Source organism: Acomys russatus, chromosome X (genome assembly GCF_903995435.1).
Source record: "Acomys russatus chromosome X, mAcoRus1.1, whole genome shotgun sequence".
Taxonomy (NCBI): Eukaryota; Metazoa; Chordata; class Mammalia; order Rodentia; family Muridae; genus Acomys; species Acomys russatus.
In genome coordinates this window covers 3,574,148-3,593,031 of record NC_067169.1, presented here as the reverse complement: position 1 = coordinate 3,593,031, position 18,884 = coordinate 3,574,148, and the positions used below count along the sequence as shown (strand labels likewise).

At 45.8% G+C, this 18,884-nt stretch overlaps 1 protein-coding gene across 1 annotated transcript in view; it reads right to left on the bottom strand.

Annotated features, from left to right (window-relative positions):
* The window catches only part of Sms (spermine synthase), a 51,807-nt gene extending 48,368 nt beyond the window's left edge, over positions 1-3,439 (bottom strand). Inside the window, exon 1 of the mRNA XM_051141010.1 lies at positions 3,148-3,439. Within this exon, the coding sequence (XP_050996967.1) occupies positions 3,148-3,196 (49 nt within the window). The 5' untranslated portion in view covers positions 3,197-3,439. The remainder of the gene's footprint in view (positions 1-3,147) is intronic.
* Between the last annotated feature and the right edge of the window lie 15,445 nt (positions 3,440-18,884).

Here is an 18,884-nt window from a genome sequence, read left to right as displayed (position 1 = left end):
TGCTGGGATTAAAGGCGTGCGCCACCCACCAGGCTTAGAGCAGGTCTTTTTTTTCCCTAGAAGGTCTATCATCTCTGCTTTCTTTGGTATCATTAGATTTTTGAGACAGGGTCTCAGTCTATAACCCAGGTTGGCCTTGAACTCATGGGAATTCTCCTGCCAGTACTGGGATTACAGGCATGTGCCAACATGTACCTTACTCGTCATAGCTTTACTTATTTGTAGTTGTTCTGAGAAAGGTTGGGCTAGACATAGATATCATATGACCCAACTCAATTGCCTCTGCATCTGCCACTGGGTGCTGAGATTAAACGTCTGCCAAAATTCCTGGCTTTAGTCTTTTTTATTTTAGAGCCTAAAGTGCGAGTTAAAACATTAATAGCTAGGCCAAAGCCCCAGGCATGGTCTTGCACGCCAGGAGGCAGCGGCAGGCAGATCGCTGGGAGTTCAAGGCCAGCCTGGTCTACAAAGTGAGTCCAAGACAGCCAAGGCTACATAGAGAAACCCTGTCTCGGAAAAAAGAAAGAAAAAGAAACGTTAATACCTAATGCTTAGCATTTCCTCTTTTTTTTTTTTTTTTTTTTTTTTTCCCCCAAAGCAGGTTGTCTGTGTGTATCCCTGTCTGTCCTGGAACTTACTCTGTAGAACATGCTGGTTTTTGACTCACAAAGACCCACCTGCGTCTTCTGTAACTAAAGAGGTGCACCACCAAACCCCAAGATACTTCCCTCCTCTTTTGGGGGGGGGTTCGAGACAAGGTCTCTCTGTGTGACTGTCCTCCCAAGTGCTGGGATTAAAGGCTTGCACACCAAGCCCAGCTTTTTTTTGTTGTTGTTGGTTTTGTTTTTTGTTTTTTGAGACAGGTTTTCTCTGCGTAACAGTTCCGGCTGCCCTAGAACTCGCTCTGTAGTCCAGGCTGGCCTCAAACTCACGGAGATCCACCGGCACAAATGCTGGGATTAAAGGCATGCACCACCATCACCTAGCTGATATTTCCCTCTTAAGAGCTTCCCCATAGCCGGGCGTGGTGGGAGTGGGGCACGCCTTTAATCCCAGCACTCCAGAGGCAGAGGCAGGCTGACTGCTGTGAGTTCAAGGCCCACCTGGTCTACAAAGTCAGTCCAGGACAGCCAAGGCTACACAGAGAAACCCTGCCTCGGGGAAAAGAAAAAGTCTCCCCTTTGCTTTAAATGTGCACCCATCCTTCACTCTCAAAAGTTTAGACTAAGCTGAAGAAGGTTTAATCTTCTATGGAAGCGCTAGAATTTTTCTGACCCCCATGCTGAGCTCACTGTCCCCCAAGCCTATTAGAAAACCGATGCAAGATCAACAGAAGCGTTCCCATGGTGACTACTATGAGGAACACATCCCCCAAAGGTGCCCCTTCCCAGCTGGCCTTGGGCTACTCATCAGTTTCTTCACATTCCTCACCACTAAACTCATGGTGCTACAACTCCCATTAGCCAATCAGCCCCGCAAGATGCCAAGGTAACACCCATTAAAACCTTTGTGCTCTTCACTGTCCTCCAGCCCTGCCACCCAAGTACCATCTTATCTATGGGTGCTCTCACAGTTGACTCTCTTCCTTCCATTTTCACCTAAGAAAAGTGGAAGTGATCGATGCTACCTTTTTTTCAACCCAATTCTGACCACCCAACCATAGTGGCACACAATCCTACTTCACAGGTACAGTAAATGTCTGATGAGGTGTGCACTGCCCCTTCATTTTCTCCTGTTACCCACCTCCCCACCCCCTCCCCGAAAGAGAAGATGAGAAACCCAAATTGCCACCCACAGAACAGAACTAATCAGGAAAAGCAGAATAGCCTGGGGCGTGGTAGCGCACACCTTCGATCCTAGCACTCCGGATTAAACCCTGTCGCGAAAAGAAAGGAAGGAAAGAAAGAAAAAAGGAAGCAAAGACAGAATAAAATCCAGGTTTTGCTCCAAATCCACAGATTTTATTGTTCTTTTGTTTTTACATTATGGATCTTGTGCTCTCTGAAATCTTTTAAGGTTAGAGGAAAAAGCACAGAGTGCTCAGAAGTTCAGAAAGCAATTAAGTAGATGTTAAAAATCCTGACCAAAAAAGGCGTTCCATTAATGAAGAAACCAGAGAAAATGCAACATTTGGGCAACACGCTACATGTGGGGTGATCTGGGAAGTGCAAGTGTGCAGCAGCCGCATGTTTAAAGGCCCAACCATTCCCGCCCCCTGTGCCCATGCTTGATTCTCTCAAAGAAAAGAAGCCTGCAATGCATCCCTACCCTCCAAAATTCCATCACGCCAGAGAGATTCGCCCAACCGTTTCTGGTGAGACCAGGCTGGATTTTCAGAGCATTGAAGGGGGGGGGGGGGTCGGGATGGCTATAATTCCCGCGCCCGGATCTCATCCCTCCCCACCCCCAATAATAATAATCGTTTCCTTTCTTCTGTCTGCTGGGTCCCTTTTTCGAGGATCCGTCTCCTACACAGTGGACTAAGAACCCTTAAGCTCCGAGTGGCCCGGGTCCTTCTCCAGCCCAGGCTGCTCTTAAGGGGAAACCCCCCACCCCCAAGAGGGAAATTCAGCAGCCTGCCAGCACAGGAAAAGGTAGTGTGGGCAGCAGTCCCGCGCCGCGCACACCCCTCGCTCTGGCCTGCCTCTCGGGTCATGCCTCCAGGGAGCTAAGGCGCTCCGGTACCCGCCCCCACTGGGGATCCGCCGCACCCCACTGCCTAAAAGGGATTTCCCCCCCCCCCCCGCCCCAGTGGGGCGTAGAGGGCAGCGAGCCCGCGTGGACCGACAGTCCAGGCCCGGAAGGGCGGTGCGGCTGGCATACAACGACGAGGCTTCCCCCCCCCCCGTGCCCCCGTCCCTGGGCCCCCGCAGTGCGGCCAGGAGCAAGCTCAGCGAGGACCAAATGCGGCGGGGACCGGAGGGGTGCGGCGCGGCCTCCACGGGTGCAGGAGGGCCCACAGCGTGCTCAGCGCAGCAGCCAGGGAGACGCAGGCGCCGCGCGACCGCCCGCATTGTTCAGCCCGCTGCGCGCGCCCCGAAGTCTGGCCCAGTGGCCCCAGTCCCGCAGGCGCGGAGGGAACAGTCGCACCACCGCTGCTGTGGCCACCACCGCGGTGCCCATGCAGGTGGCCAGCGACGCACTCACCTTTGGCGCCGAGCGTGAAATCGAGCGTGCTGTGCCTTGCTGCTGCCATAGTGTGGCGAGGCCCTGTGCCATGCCTGGGGAGGCGACCGCGGGAGACTGAAGGACCGCGCGGCGTGTCAGGCTGCGGGCCGGTGGGGAGTGCGCTGCGCCGGGGGAGGCCAGGAGTAGGAGGTGGGCGGGGCCGCAGGGAGCGACCCAGGGCGCAGGGGCGGGGCCGACCCGCCCCTGAAAGGAGGAAGCCGGGACGCCTCCAGCCCCGAACTTGGAGCGCTGGGTGTGAGGCCTCGTTAATGGTGGAAATGCGGGCGCTGGCTCCCCGGCGTGCGTCACCGATGGCCGCGCCCTGAGCTGAGGCTCTGGCCAAGCGCTCCCGCCATTCGCCATCCGTTAGGAGGTCACAGCAGGTTTAAACCGCTCAGCGCGACTTCCGGGGGGGCCTCCCTATATGCCTACCCCTCCTCCCCAGGCAAAGGCCTCAGTTACTTCCTGACCATGTTAATAAAATGCTACTACCCCTGTAGTCTAAAACTACAAGCCTGCCTTTTTTTTTTAAATGCACGTGAAACCCACTGGGATTATTAATAACATTTCCATTGGTAAGGGGTAGCATTAGAGAAAGAAGAGAATGCTCACAGACATTCAAGTAAGAGACATTTTCATGCAAAATTGGAAAAGAATCAAGGACTAGGGCTGAACTGAGAAATTGTAAATTTGAGAGCCTCTCCCACAGGACTTCCTCTCTATTCTCCTTAATGGGTGTACAGTCTGGCCTTCGTCTTATGTTTGATGGTTAGTAGCATTCAACATGATGGGACAAAAGAGAACTAAAGTGCCTAGAGACTAAAGCCATCTTTTATTTCTTGAGCAAAATCCCCAGGCAAATTGACTCCGTCATTGTTTGGCTTCCTGTGCCTCTCCTGACATGAGGAACTGCTGCCATGGTTGTTAAACTTGAGATTAGTGGAGAGAGAGAGAGAAGAGAGAGAGAGAGAGAGAGAGAGAGAGAGAGAGAGAGAGAGAGAGAGAGAGAGAGAGAGAGAGAGAGAGAGAGAGAATATGCTTAGCTTTCCCTTAGGCAGTTTCTAGTGGTGCGTTGTTTTGTTTGTTTGTTTGTTTTATGTTTTTTTTTTTTTGTCTATTTTGCTGAGTCCTTCACTGTCCTGCAAGAACCTAGCACTGACTTCATGACTGTTCTTCAACACTTGTTAACAGCATTCCTTTTCAGTGTGCTCCTAAGTTGTTCCTATCCATAGCCACCTGTTTGTTCCATCCTTCTCTGGAGACCAGGTACTTACTTTTGTGGCCTATTTCCCTCTCTGGTCCACCAGTCCCACTCTATCAACCCTCAGCTCCTCTTTCTACCTTTCTTCTGGTTGTTTGTTTGTTTTTGTTTTTCGAGACAGGGTTTGTCTGTGTAACCTTGGCTGTCCTGGACTCGATTTTTAGACCAGGCTGGCCTTGAACTCATAATGATCTGCCTGCCTCTGCCTCCTGAGTGCTGGGATTAAAGACTTGCACCACTCACGCTTAGCTCTACCTTTCTTCTGGAGTCAGTCAAGTCACTGTACCATAGTTGTCTTCCTATGTGTTACAAGGGCATGTGTTTCATTGCCTGCTCAGCATTGGGGTAAGCCACCACCTGCCTTCACTTAGCTTCACTATCTGCAGTCACCCTCTTGAATCCCTTAAGAATTTCTGAACCAAAGGTGTTACAGTTGGCTACAAAGTATGTAGCTGGTGTGTTCAGCAGATTGTGTGGAGCAGTGCAGAAGGTCATGGGCTCCTGATTGAAACATATCCTCTGCAGAACTTGTCCTCTGCCTTACAAAGTGCAAAATAAGCAAGAGAAGAAGAACTTTGGGGTACTTTGCCATTGACTGGTGGCAAAAGAGAACCGTGGAGAAGTGGAGTTTCATAAAACTGCCATAGGAAGGTAATAAAACATCAGCAATAACTGGGTCTTGATACAGAGTCAACACTGTTACAGTTATCTTAGCAGTTGACTGCAAGGGCCTTCTCACCAATCTACACAATCTGGCAAAATTATTAAAGAAGGGATTATGGGAACTGGACAGTGGTGGCTCACACCTTTAGTCCCAGAATTTGGGAGCAGAGGCAGACAGATCTCTGAGTTTGAGACCAACCTGGGCTACAGAATGAGTTCCAGGACAGCCAGGGCAACACAGTGAAACCCTGTCTCAAAAAATAACGCCCAAAAAAGATATATGGCCCCATAGATTCATATGTTTGGATGCTTGGCCATAGGGAGTAGCACTATTAGAATAGATAGCCTTGTTGGAGTATATGTGGCATTGTTGGAGGATGTGTGTCAGTGTGGGGACGGACTTTGAGGTCTCCTATGCTCAAGCTATACCCAATGTAGCACACAGTCTCCTGCTGCCTATGGATCCAGATGTAGAACGATCAGCTCTTTCTCTAGCACTATGTCTGCAAGTATGTTACCATGGTTCCTGCCATGATGATAATGGATTAAACCTCTGAAATGGTAAGCCAGTCCCAGTTAAATGCTTCCTTTATAATAGTTGCCATGGTCACAGTGTCTCTGCACAACAATAAAACCGTAACTAAGAGAATGGCAGAAAACAAAGGCCTCTGTAAACACCTTCAACTAGGCTGTGACCACCTAGTCGGATTCTAGAACAGGTTCTCATTGCCTGAGTTTTTTTTTTTTATCTAGGCCTCAAACTTCAAGGGCTATTTCAAAACTAATCATTTAGCTTGGGGCTACTAATTGTACTATAGGTGACCCATTAAATGTGTTTGCTTAGATGTTACAATAGCAAAGAGCTGTGCTACTCATCCTGAAACAAAAGATGCAGAAAACTAGGCCTGGTGGCTCACACCCTTAATCCCAGCACTCGGGAGACAGAGACAGGCAGATCTCTGTGAGTTCGAGGCCAGCCTGGTCTACAAAGCGAGTCCAGGACAACCAAGGCTACACAGAAAAACCCTGTCTCAGAAAAAAAAGATGCAGAAAATCCCTAAAGTTGTGTTTTGCTCTTTGTGGTGTTCTGAATGAGAATGATCCCCCGAGGCTGGGCTGGTGGTGGCACACACCTTTAATCCCAGCACTTGAGAGGCAGAGGCAGGTGGATCCTTGTGAGTTTGAGGCCAGCCTGGCCTTCTAAAGCGAGTCTAGGAGAGTCAAGCCTACACAGAGAAACCCTGTCTCAACTCCCCTGCCCCCCAAAAAAGAACCGGGCATGGTAGCCTACACCTTTAATCCTAGCACTCAGGAGGCAGAGGTAGGCGGATTACTGTGAGTTCAAAGCCAGCCTGGTATACAAAGTGAGTCCAGGACAGCCAAGGCTACACAGAGAAACTCTGTCTTGAAAGAGAGAGAGAGAGAGAGAGAGAGAGAGAGAGAGAATATGACCCCCTCCAAAGGCTCATAAGTTTGAATATTTGGTGCCCAGTTATTGGGACTGTTTGGGAAGAATTAGGAGCTGTAGGCTTGGAGGAGATGTGTCCCTGGATGTAGGCTTTGAGGTTTCATATGCGCAATCCATGCCCACTTTGATCTCTCTGCCTCATACTTGTGAATCAAGGTGGGAGCTCTCACTACCCCCCCCATCCCCCGCCTACCTGCTACCATTCTCCCTTCCATGATGGTCATAGGCTTACCCAGAATAAACCTTCTACTATATAGCAATAGAAAAGACAAATATAAAAAAAAAAAAAAGAAAAGACAAATATGATATGCCACACACACACACATCCACACATAAATTAAAAGTCCTCAGCCAGGCATGGTGGTGCACGCCTTTAATCCCAGCACTCGGGAGGCAGAGGCAGGCGGATCGCTGTGAGTTCGAGGCCAGCCTGGTCTACAAAGTGAGTCCAGGATGGCCAAGGCTACACAGAGAACCCTGCCTCGAAGAAAAAAAAAAAAAGCCTGGTCCTCAATCGGTGACCCTTTTTGTCACCAAAGGCAGTAGAAACTTCAGAAGGCCTACCTAGCTGGAGGAAGTAGGTCACTGTGTGTATGTGTCTGCAGGTATCTTGTCCCTGGCTTCTTGCTGTTATTCTCTGCTTCTGGTGGCTCCTGAAGCCCTTCTTCCATGAGAGTTAACCATCCCATGATCCAAAATCAGTGGATCCAACTCACCATGATGGAAAGCATGAGCCAAAACAAACTCTTCACCCCATTGAGTTGTTTATGTCAAGCACTGTGTCACAGCAATGAAAAAGAACCCATTCACCATAGTCTGCTTTTTGAAACAACTTGCTGTTTGACAAATGTTTCCAATGGCAAATATTCACATAGTATGGATTAGTTACATATACCAGGCTGCCTTCTTCTGCTCTTGACCAAGATGGAGGAATGAAAAAGTAAAACAGGCTTTACTGTCATACCCTCATAGACAGATGTGTGCTATGAGAAACTTCCCCAGACACTAAAATTCAATGAGCCAGGCTGCAACCAGCCAGGACAAGGCTCAAACAAAGCTACTCCATAATAATATCTCCACATGAGCAAAACATGGACATTGTCCAAGCCAGAGACATGAACAAACATTCCCCATACCTGCTGCTTCTCTCCCAATCCCAGGTTTATCCTGGCTCTCATTTGCCCCATTTCTAGAGACATTTGCTAAGATACTGAGTCATAGACATGGCTCTGGTAGCATCCACCCTGACTGCCTGAAATGCTTCCCAAACCACCTGATGCAAATCCCTTAGGTCAGCATCTCTCTCACTCTCTAGCTCAGGTGTCCCAAGGTCCCCAAGGTGTATGTTCTCCCAGAAACAAGATGAAAACAGCTTGCCAAATTCTAAAGATATTCCTGAGAGTGTACTGACGGAGAGTAGTGATGATGTAGATAAAAGGATGACATCACAGTTTAAGAGTTAAAAAACAAAGAAAAATCACAAGAGACCTGTTTAGCAAAATGCCATTTAATGTTACCTTAATTCTGCCCAAAAGTCATCTCATTAGCCTTTGGGCTGTGTTGGATATCAGCAACATTTTTATAAAGTCAGAGGAAGAGCAGCACTTTGCACATTTAGCAACAGAAACTACTTGAAAGAAGTCAAAAAGTGGGCTAGAGAGATGGCTCAGTGGTTAACAGACCTGGCTGCTCTTCCTAGAGGTCCTGAGTTCAATTCCTAGCACCCACATGGCAGCTCACAACTCTATGTAACTCCAGTTCCAGAAGATCTGACACCCATGCTCACAGACATACATACAGGCCAAACACCAATGCAAATCAAATAAATAAATTGTTAAAAAAAAAAAAAAAAAAGAAGTAAAAAAACAGAAAGGTGAGGCCCGGCGTTTCCCAGCACTCAGGAGGCAGGCGCAGGTGGATCACTGTAATTTCGAGGCCAGCCTGGTCTACAAAGCGAGTACAGGACAGCCAAGACTACTGAGAGAAACCATGTCTTGAAAAACCAAACCAAACCAAACCAACCCCCAAAAGCCACGCCCTTAATCCTAGCACTCAGGAAGCAGAGGCAGGAGGATCATTGTGAGTTCCAGGCCAGCCTGGTCTACAAAGCGAGTCCAGGCCAGCCAAGAGTACATGGAGGAACCCTGTTTTGAAAACCAACAAAACAAAACCCATGATGCCTTGACTTTTTGTTCATATCAGGACACTTCTCCCCTCTTTACAACAAAATAGTGAGTCTCTCATTGCATGAATATACCATGTGTTTATCGATCTATGGATGGACATTTGACTTGATTCCACTTTTGTGGCACTGTGAATAATCTTTCCATAAACATTCATTCTCATAAACATCTAGTTTTAACTATTTTGTGTATATATACCAGAGTGGAGTATTGAATCATATGAGAATTATCTCATCATCCTGCTCCTCCCTTTTTTTTCTTTTTTCTTTTCTTTTTTTTTTTTTGTTTTTTTTTTTTTTTTTTTGTTTTTCAAGACAGGGTTTCTCTGTGTAGCCTTGGCTGTCCTAGACTCGCTTTGTAGACCAGGCTGGCTTCAAACTCACAGCAATCCGCCTGCCTCTGCCTCCCCAGTGCTGGGATTACAGGTGTGTGTCATCAACGCCTAGCTTAGTACATGTTCTTAACCTGTGGCTACTGTCCAGCCCTGTGGACTCACATTCCCTAAGATACATCTATCTTCCCCAGAAGATTCCTGTAGTCACAGCCTGACTAGCTGTGACTGCGCACCTCTCAGCGCCGAGGAGAAGAGCAAGTCAGGGAGAAAATAAAGCAAACCTTCTATACTCTCCTAAGACATTACTAAGCCCTTCTTTCTCCACAGGAAATGACCTCTGAACCATCTGACTTCCTCCTTTCCTCTTGCAGCAAAGAATGGCACACAGAGGGGGCAGAGGTTGGCTTGTTGGAATACATCACTCTCATGACATGAAAGTGACCTGTTTCTTCACAAGCTCCTGTGTTGGAACAGATGGTTCTCAGCTGTGTGGGAGGTTATGGAACCTTAAGGAGGTAAGTAGTATCTGTAAGCACCAGACAAACTCCATTTTCATTAAATCTAGCCAAGGGCTGAACCCAGATTCCAGAAAAACCACAAACTAGTCTAAACAGAAAAATATTCCCAGCCGGGCAGGGTGGCACACGCCTTTAATCCCAGCACTCAGGAAGCAGAGGCAGGCAGATCATTGTGAGTTTGAAGCTAACCTGGTCTACAAAGCGAGTCCAGGACAGCCAAGACTACTGAGAGAAACCATGTCTTGAAAAACCAAACCAAACCAAACCAAACCCAAAAAAGCCACATCCTTAATCCTAGCACTCAGGAAGCAGAGGCAGGAGGATCATTGTGAGTTCCAGGCCAGCCTGGTCTACAAAGCGAGGCCAGGCCAGGCAAGGGTACATGGAGGAACCCTGTTTTGAAAACCAACAATGTATGTATGTATGTATGTATGTATGTATGTATGTATGTACGTATGTGTGTGTGTATTCCCTAGCAACACAATCAGCTCACCTTGGGAAAGTCCAAATATACTCTCTGCTGATCAAGCTGACCAGCAGGTGGTCGGCACATAGCAACAACCAATTAGGAAAAGCCAGGCCAAAGTTCCTAACGCCACCGTGACTGCTTCAACCAATCTTTTCTATACGTCAACTTGCCCCTACACCTATTACCCAACCACAAACTGCCAAGGCTTGTAACTCCCTGCTTGCAGCTTTTCTGCTCAAATGTCATCCAATCGTATACTATAAAACCCAGTTCTTTGTCTAAAACCTATAAAAAAAAACCCTCTCAATTGAGACTCGAGGCCACTCCCCTGTATCTGGTGTGTCAGTGCATAGGAAGTGTGTTGCAGGTTCCAACCTGCAATAAAGACTTCCTTGCCATTGCATTTGGACTCAGCTCTTGGATGGTCTGTTCGGGGAGTCTCTCAGAATTTGGGCATAACAGTGTTTGGCTGGCAGAAGTGCATGGCTAGCAGCCTGTGCCTTATAGGTTACAACCCTACAGGCTGTCGTCAGTTCCAATTGGAACAATCTCTGCTTCCTGCTCTTAGGAGATGCAACCTATGGGGCAGTTCCCCAGCCCCAGCCCCAGCAGCCAGGCCTTCCCAGCCACGAAGGCCTGCATCCCCGAACAGTGTGCCAAAGTAAATAAACAGCAGTGAGAAAACTAACTAAATCACCGAAGCACTTATGCCCAAGTAATGATGCAATAAACAATGTAATCAAAGGAAATTAATAGAGTGTGGTGGTCCAAAACAGACATTTCTGACTTTTCACCAGAGTGTAGCATTTGCTACACTTGTGCTTGAAGATGAAACTAAATGCTTAGTCTCTAGAAAAGGAAAAAGGACATCGTGGCTAGGATCAACACCTTTTATTAGCCATCAAGGGTTCAAATCCTGTTTCTTTTCCTGATTTCAGCAAGTGACCTCATTGCTCTCAGCCTAGGTGTCTTTGACTGGAAAGAAAACAGCACTTATTCAGTAAGTAAATGCTGAGTTTAAAAGAGAGTGCCCAGGACATAGAAATCATAGATTAGTTGCTGTTATTAATAAGCAGAGGCCAGTGTTTGACTGTCAGTTTCCTTTGCTATGATCAAAATTGTGAAATCCTGGAGGCTTATAGAGTAACTCCCACTTCATATGTCTTTTTCCTACAGCAGAGCTAAGAGATGATCTAAAGCCTACAGAGGTTGTGATTGTCTTAATATATCTTTGATACAATTCAGCAGGCAAGCACAGTCCCAGGAGTTGACTGATATGTGATTAGATGTGAGCCACTTGTTTGCAGGATGACAGCACCCTGCCTTTTCACCTGGTGCAATCTGTCATAGCCAGTGGTAAAACTCCATATGCAGCTCAAGTGCTATCCCAAGAGTGGAGTGTTTGCCCTCTCAGTCATCGAGAAGAGCATTAGATGCTAGTTCCCTCAAGAACTTGAGCTGTTTTCTCCCAATGCTTTTCTTTCTTTCTTTCTTTATATATATATATATTTATTTATTTATTTTTGGGTTTTGTTTTTCAAGACAGGGTTTCTCTGTGTAGCCTTGGCTGTCCTGGACTGCTTTGCAGACCAGACTGACTTTGAACTCACAGCGATCTGCCTGCCTCTGCCTCCCAAGTGCTGGGATTAAAGGTATGTGCCACCACTGCCTGGATGCCAACACGCTTCTATAGTGGGACCACAGGCCTAAAAGTGTGAAGGATATGACTAAAACCAAGAGCTTCTTAGTTAAAGACTCAAGAACTAGAACCCTAGCAACCTAGTTCCCAGGCCTGGGCTCTTTTCAGTAAACTAAACTTTCATCACATTGATTTTTATACCTTAACTTCCATCACTGAGTGACTATAATGAACCACAGAATTTATACTGTACTGCATATCTCTTCTGTATATCACTTCTGACCATCCCAACCCATCAAGGTATATCCCATATAAGATAAGGGGCTGAGTGCAGTATCCTGAAATTAGTCACCACAAATGAATGAATGAATGAATGAGTGAATGAATGAACAGCGCTGAGACTGAATGACTAGTTCAGGGCCACACACCACTCTGTAACAGAGCTATATTTGGAATGTGGGTCAGTGTTGACTCAAAGTTAGTAGCATTTCTAGTCTGCCCTGTTGCTACTGAGACTTAGAAATGAGGGAAGGAAAAAAGAAAGAAAAGAAAGAAAGAAAGGAAAACACAACACTGAAAGCTTCATTTAATATTACAATAAATATCCTTCTTCCTGTTCTTGGATCTCACTGCAGCTCCTTCAAAGCAAGGGATAATTTATGCATGTTGACACAAACCTCATTTTAAAATCTTCTCTGGCTCCATTTTCAACTTCTTCCTCTTTGCACAATCAGTTGAATTACTCCACTATGTCAGTCCCTTGAGAGTCTGCTCAAATCCTGATGCAACCATTACTCTTATGATTCACTCCCTCTCCTCTGAGCTCCACGGTGCTTCTGACTGTATGATATAGTGAGGCATTTTGCTTTAAAAATATATATAGAGAGAAAGGTTAGTGCCGGGCGTGGTGGCGCACGACTTTAATCCCAGCACTCGGGAGGCAGACGCAGGCAGGTGGCTGTGAGTTCAAAGCCAGCCTGGTCTACAAAGTGAGTTCCAGGACAACCAAAGCTACACACACAGGGAAACTCTGTCTCGGGGGGAAAAAATTCTAAGTGGGGCTGGAGAAATGGCTCAATGGTTAAAAGCACTTGCTACTCTTGCAGAAAACCTGGGTTCAGTTGCCAGCACCCAGATGACAGCTCCTAGGGTCCTAGGGAACCCAATACCCTCTTCCACAGCCTTTTTGAATAGCCGACACATACAAAGTACACATAGGAACATGTAGGAATTCACACATATAACATATTTTTAATAATCCAGGTTGATATACCTTTGTTATTTGTAACAAATTAAAATTAATGCAAATGTGATGGCACATGCCTTTAGCACCAACTACTTGGGAGGCCAAGGCAGTTAAATTCCCTGAGTCTGGGATTGATGCCAAACTGGGCAGCACAGAGAGATCTAGTCTCAAAACATCGCTGGATGTGGGTGGCACACGCACTCCAGAGACAGAGGCAGGTGGATCACTGTGAGTTAGAGACTAGCTGGTCTAAAAAGTTAGTCTAGGACAGTCAAGGCTACACAGAGAAACCTTGCCTGGAAAAACCAAAAAACAAAAAACAAACCTGCTTGGGGGAAAAAAGGAAAAAAAAATCTCTGCTATAATTAAGCCCCAATCTGACTAAATAGACATGGTACACTTTCTGCTGTGATGTATTAAGAAGGACCCAGCCTCTCTTCTGTGCTCTTCTCAAAAATGCACAACCAGGGCTATGGAGATGGTGAAGCAGATAAAGGTGCATACAACCAAGCCAGCCAACCTGAGTTTGGTCCCAGGTCCCACAAGATGGAAGGAGAGACCTGACTATCTGTAAGTTGTTCTCCAATCTCCACATACACTATGGCAGTCATACACAATAAATAATTAAATGTAAATTTTTTAAATGTACAACTTAACTCTAGGTCTGATGTAACATCAGAAAAATGCAGATAAGTTAAGGTCCATAGAATGAATATTTGTGCAAAGAAAAAAATGTCAGGCTCAAGAAACACAAAGAAAGACAAAGGAACTGTTCCATATGAAGAGACTAAGGAGAGACACAGGTAAGTGGCAGCCTGTGATTCAGAACTGCATCTTAGATCCAGCAAGCAAAAGAGCCATAAAAATTCTTATCAGGACATCTGAGCAAGGAATGTGGGTTAGACAACAGCTTGTGCTGCTGTTAAATTCCCAGGCATTGGCCAGTGTACTTTGACAAGAGAAGAAACTGTTCTTTTTTTCTTTCTTTTAATCTTTCTTTTCTTCTCTTTTCTTTTTCTTTTTTCTTTCTTTTCTTTTCTTTTCTTTTTTTTTTTTTTTTTGAGACAGGGTTTCTCTGTGTAGCCTTGGCTGTCCTGGTCTCACTTTGTAGAGCAGGCTGGCCTTGAACTCACAGAGATCCTTCTGCCTCTGCCTCCCGAGTGCTGGGATTAAAGGCGTGTGCCACCACCACATAGCAACACAAAGTTCGTGTTTAGAAATTGCACAGTGAACCATTCTGATAAAAGGGACATACTGTCCGTAGTCCAGGCTCAGATAGTATGGAAACCATGAGAGTGAACAAATAACAATATAGAGCAGTGGTTCTCAACCTGTGGGTCCAGCTCCCTTTGAGAGTCTAAGGACCCTTTCAGAGGTGGGAAGTCACCCTAAAACCATGGAAAAACACAAATATTTACATTGTGATTCATGACAGTAGCGAAATTACAGTTGTGAAGGAGCAATGAAAGTTATTTTCTCATTGGGAGTCATCACAACATGAGGTACTGTATTAAAGGGTCTCATCATTAGGAAGGTTCAGAAGCACTAATCTAGAGAAATATTAATAAAGTGAGTAAAGCAAAATGTCCATACTTGTTTGAATCTAGGTAAAGGTATATAAGGTTTTGGCATATCTTTTGTGTACATATTTAGAACTATGTTGATCAAAATCTTTTATAGTCAAGTGTGGTGCCAGATACCTGTGAGCACAGCACTTGGGAAGTGGAGACAGGCTCAAAAGTTCAAGGCTAGCCTTGGCTCCATGGTGACTTCCAGGCCAGCCTGAACTACATGAGACTGTCTCAAAATAAACAAACAAAAAAGGTAAAGGGTGGGGGTAGGCTTAGCATTTGCAAGCACTGGCTGCTCTTCTAGAGCAATAGATTTCAGTTCCCAGAACCTACATGGTGGTTCCTAACTCGAGTCCAGGAGATCCAAAGCTTTTTACACTCCATGGGTACCTGAGCACACATGGCACATACACAAAGACATGGACAGGTACATCTAAATAAATAATAAAGCAAACTTAAAAAAAAAAACAGTGAGTATAGCTGGGAGTGGTGGTGGATGCCTTTAATCCCAGCACTTGGGATGCAGAGGCAGGAGGATCACTATGAGTTGGAGGCCAGCCTGGTCTACAGAGTGAGTCTGGGACAGTGCTACACAGAGAGACCCTGTCTCAACACCCACCCTCCAAAAACCTAGTGAATATATGTAATGTAAGATATTACAGCCTGGCCAGGCATGATGGCACACACCTTTAATCTCAGCACTGGGGAGGCAGAGGCAGGTAGATTGCTGTGAGTTTGAGGCCAGCCTCATCTACAAAGGGAATCCAGGAAAGCCAAGGATAACACAGAGAGACTCTGTCCTGAAAAACAAAACAAAACAAAAAAGATATTACAGCTGGGCATGGTAGCATATGGCCTTAATCCCAGTACTAAAGAGGCAGAGGTAGGCTGATCTCTATGAGTTCAAGGCCAGCCTGGTCTATGACAGCATTCTAGGACAGCCAGGACTACACAGTTAGACCTTGTCTTTTTTTTTTTTTTAAAGCATACCAGGCCAGGCATGTTTGAGGCCAGCCTAGTCTACAAAACAAGTCCAAGATAGCAAGTCCAAGTCAAAGCTAACAAAGAGAAACCCTGTCTTGGAAAAAAAGCATACCACAAAAACTAATATGCCTAAAGTGTATATAACAGTCCCTAAGGCATTCTGAACTCTTTGAGCAGAAGCAAACTAGACTTATGGTGCATTCTGCCTCTTAGAGTGCAGCACTGTAAAAACCAAAAACAGGAACTTAGGACACTATCAGCTCACTCTTCCTTGGTTTCACTGAAGAATTTAGCACCGCCTTCCCCAGGCAGTTCATGCCTTCAGCTTATTTATATCACTTACATGACCACTGTGACACAACCATTTCCTCCATTCTAGAATCTGGGCTTCTCTGAGAATCATGTAGCCCAGCCCAACTCTGCTCCTTGGGCTCCTCGTCTCTAGTCATTCTTGATACATTGATAGAGTAGAGACAGAGAGAAGGTAGCTCATAAGGGACCTCTCAGAACATGAGGACCATTCCCCTTCTTGGTCTTTCAGTCCCCTATTCATAGTGTGTGTGTGTGTGTGTGTGTGTGTGTGTGTGTGTGTGTGTGTGTATGTGTGTTGCTGGGGGCTTGCACATGCTAGGCAAGGGCTCTACCACTGAGCTACACACCCAGATCCAGTCATCTCAAAGTTGAAACACTTCCATCATTGTAAATAGTGAATGAAAACAGAGTCTGCTCCACTTCCCATGTTGCTAGCCACAACCAAACGCCTAGGACTCTTTTTTGGCTCCTTCCTCTCACTTCCCATATTCTACCAGTCATCAAATCTTCATTAAAACCCATTTTGTAACTCCCATTACTTCTTTTCACTTCTCTGAATCCAGGCTTTTCTTTAGGATTTCTAGCCTGTACAGAAATAATTGCCCCCCCACCCCCTGTAATTCAAGGCCCACCTATCTGTTTCAGTAGTTCCAGACTACAAATCTTATGATGCAACAGCTCCTTTACTAAAACTCAAAGGCTGCCAACTGCCTTCAGAACAAAGACTGAATGCTGTATATGGCTTAATGACTTTTTGTGGTCTGGCTTTAGGCTGCCTTTCCTTGCTCAATTAATATTATTTCTCTGAAGACACAGACTTTAAACCTGCTTAGTTACTACAAGTCTCAGACACGGTGTGGTCTTTTATGAGCTAATAATGTAAAGGAAAACCACCCAACATTTAGAAATAATATTGCTTAGTAAGTACTAAAAAGATAATTCCATGTTCTCTCCCTGGCTGTTGGAATGTTATGTAAGTAAAATTGCATTGTCTGAGGCAAAGCAGTATACAATTTAAATTCTTCTAGTGGACAACTTAAAAATAAGTAAAGGGGCTAGAGAGTTGTTGGCTCAGCAGTTAGGAGTACTTGTTCCATTTGCAGTGGACCAGGATTCAATTCCCAGCACTCATATGGTTCACAGCCATCTATAACTCTAGTTCCAGGGAATGTTGACTAGATTTATGCCAACTTGACACATGCTAGAGTCATCTGCGAGGAGGAAACCTATTGAGAAAAAGCTTTCATATTATTGGGCTTCAGGTAAACCTATACGGCATTTTCTTAATTAGTGGTTGATGTGGGAGCTCCCAGCCCATTGTGACTGGTGCCATTCCTGGCCCGGTGGTCTTGAGTTCTATAAGAAAACAGGCTGAGCAAGCCATGAGGAACAAGTAGCTCTCACACAGGGCCTCTGCATCAGCTCCTGCCTCCAGGTTCCTGCCCTGTTTGAGTTCTTGCCCTGACTGCCTTTGATGATGAACTATGATTCAGAAGTGTAAGCAAAATAAAGCCTTTTTTTCCAAGTTGCTTTTGGTCACAGTGTTTCATGACAGCACTAGAAACTCTGACTAAGTCAAAGGATATTTAATGCCCTCTTCTGACCTTTGCAGGCACTGCACACACATGCTGCTCATACATACATGCATACAAAACACTCCTACACATAAAATGAAACAAAACAAAACTTGGCCATCTGAGCCACTTGGGAGGCAGAGGCAGGCAGATCACTGTGAGTTTAAGGCCAGGCTGGTCTACAAAGTGAGTCTAGGACAGGCAAAGCTACACAGAGAAACCCTGTTTTGGCAAAACCAAAAACAACATCAACAATAACAATAAAACAAAAAACAAAAACTTTGGCCATCCAATCGATGTCAGGCATGGGCTTCCTCTCGTGCCGTGGGCCTCAAGTTGGACCAGTCATTGGCTGGCTACTCCCACAAGTTTTTGTGCCACCATTACCATACCATATCTTGCAGGCAGGATAGTCTGTATGTCAAAGGTTTTGTGGCCAGGTTGGTGTCCCAGTTCCTCTACTGGAAGCCATGCTTGGTTATAGGATATTGCTGGTTCAGGCTTCTTAGCCACCATTACTAGGAGTCTTCACTAAGGTTGTTACCCTTATATATTCCAGGGAGTTTTCACTGCACTAGGTTTCCACATCATCAGAGGGCCACAAAGAACAACAACTACACAACTGTAACGTATATGCAGAGGACCTAGCTTGGACCACACAGGGTCCATGATTGTTGCTTCAGTCTCTATGAGCTCCTATAAGCCCTGCTAAGTTGATTCTGTGAGCTAAATTCTTTGCTCTTGTGGTGTCCTTGACCCCTCTGGCTCCTGCAATATCTCCTCCTCTTCTTCCTCAGGATTCTCCAAAGTTCTGCTTGGCTATGGATCTCTGCATCTGCTCTGATCATCTGCTGGATGATGCCTTTCAGATGACAACTGGGTTAGGCACCGATGTATGAGCATAGGAAAGTATCGTTAAGAATCATTTCATTGACTTTGATTCTTTGGCAGTTGTATTTGGTTCTGTCCTGGGTCTCTGGGCTGTCCAGCCTCTGGTTCCTTCCTGCTCTTTGTTTGAAGGGAAATGGAGGAGAAGTGGATCTGGAGGAGATGGGGGAGGGAACTGGGAAGAATGGAGGGAGAGGAAACTTTGGTCATTTGTATGAGAGAATAAAAAAAAAAAACTTTAAAAAGTAAAGTAAATTTGCCTCTTAGTCTCTTGACTACAACCAAGAGTTAAAAAGAGGGAAAAAAGAAACTAAGAGGCACAGTAAGTGGTTCAGTGGTTGAAATCCAGATCACATCTGTAATCCCAGCAATTCTGCACTGAGATGGCAAGCTGAGGCAGGAGTGTTGGCCAGAAACTCAAAAGCCGGTTAGCCTGAAATACACAGTGAAGTGACAGAAACAAGAAAGACCTTGTTCAAACAAGATGAAAGGTGAAGATCAACTCCCAAGAGCCATTCTCTGACCTCCACACACATGCCATGACAAGCATGTGCCTAAACACACACACACACACACACACACACACACACACACACACACACACAC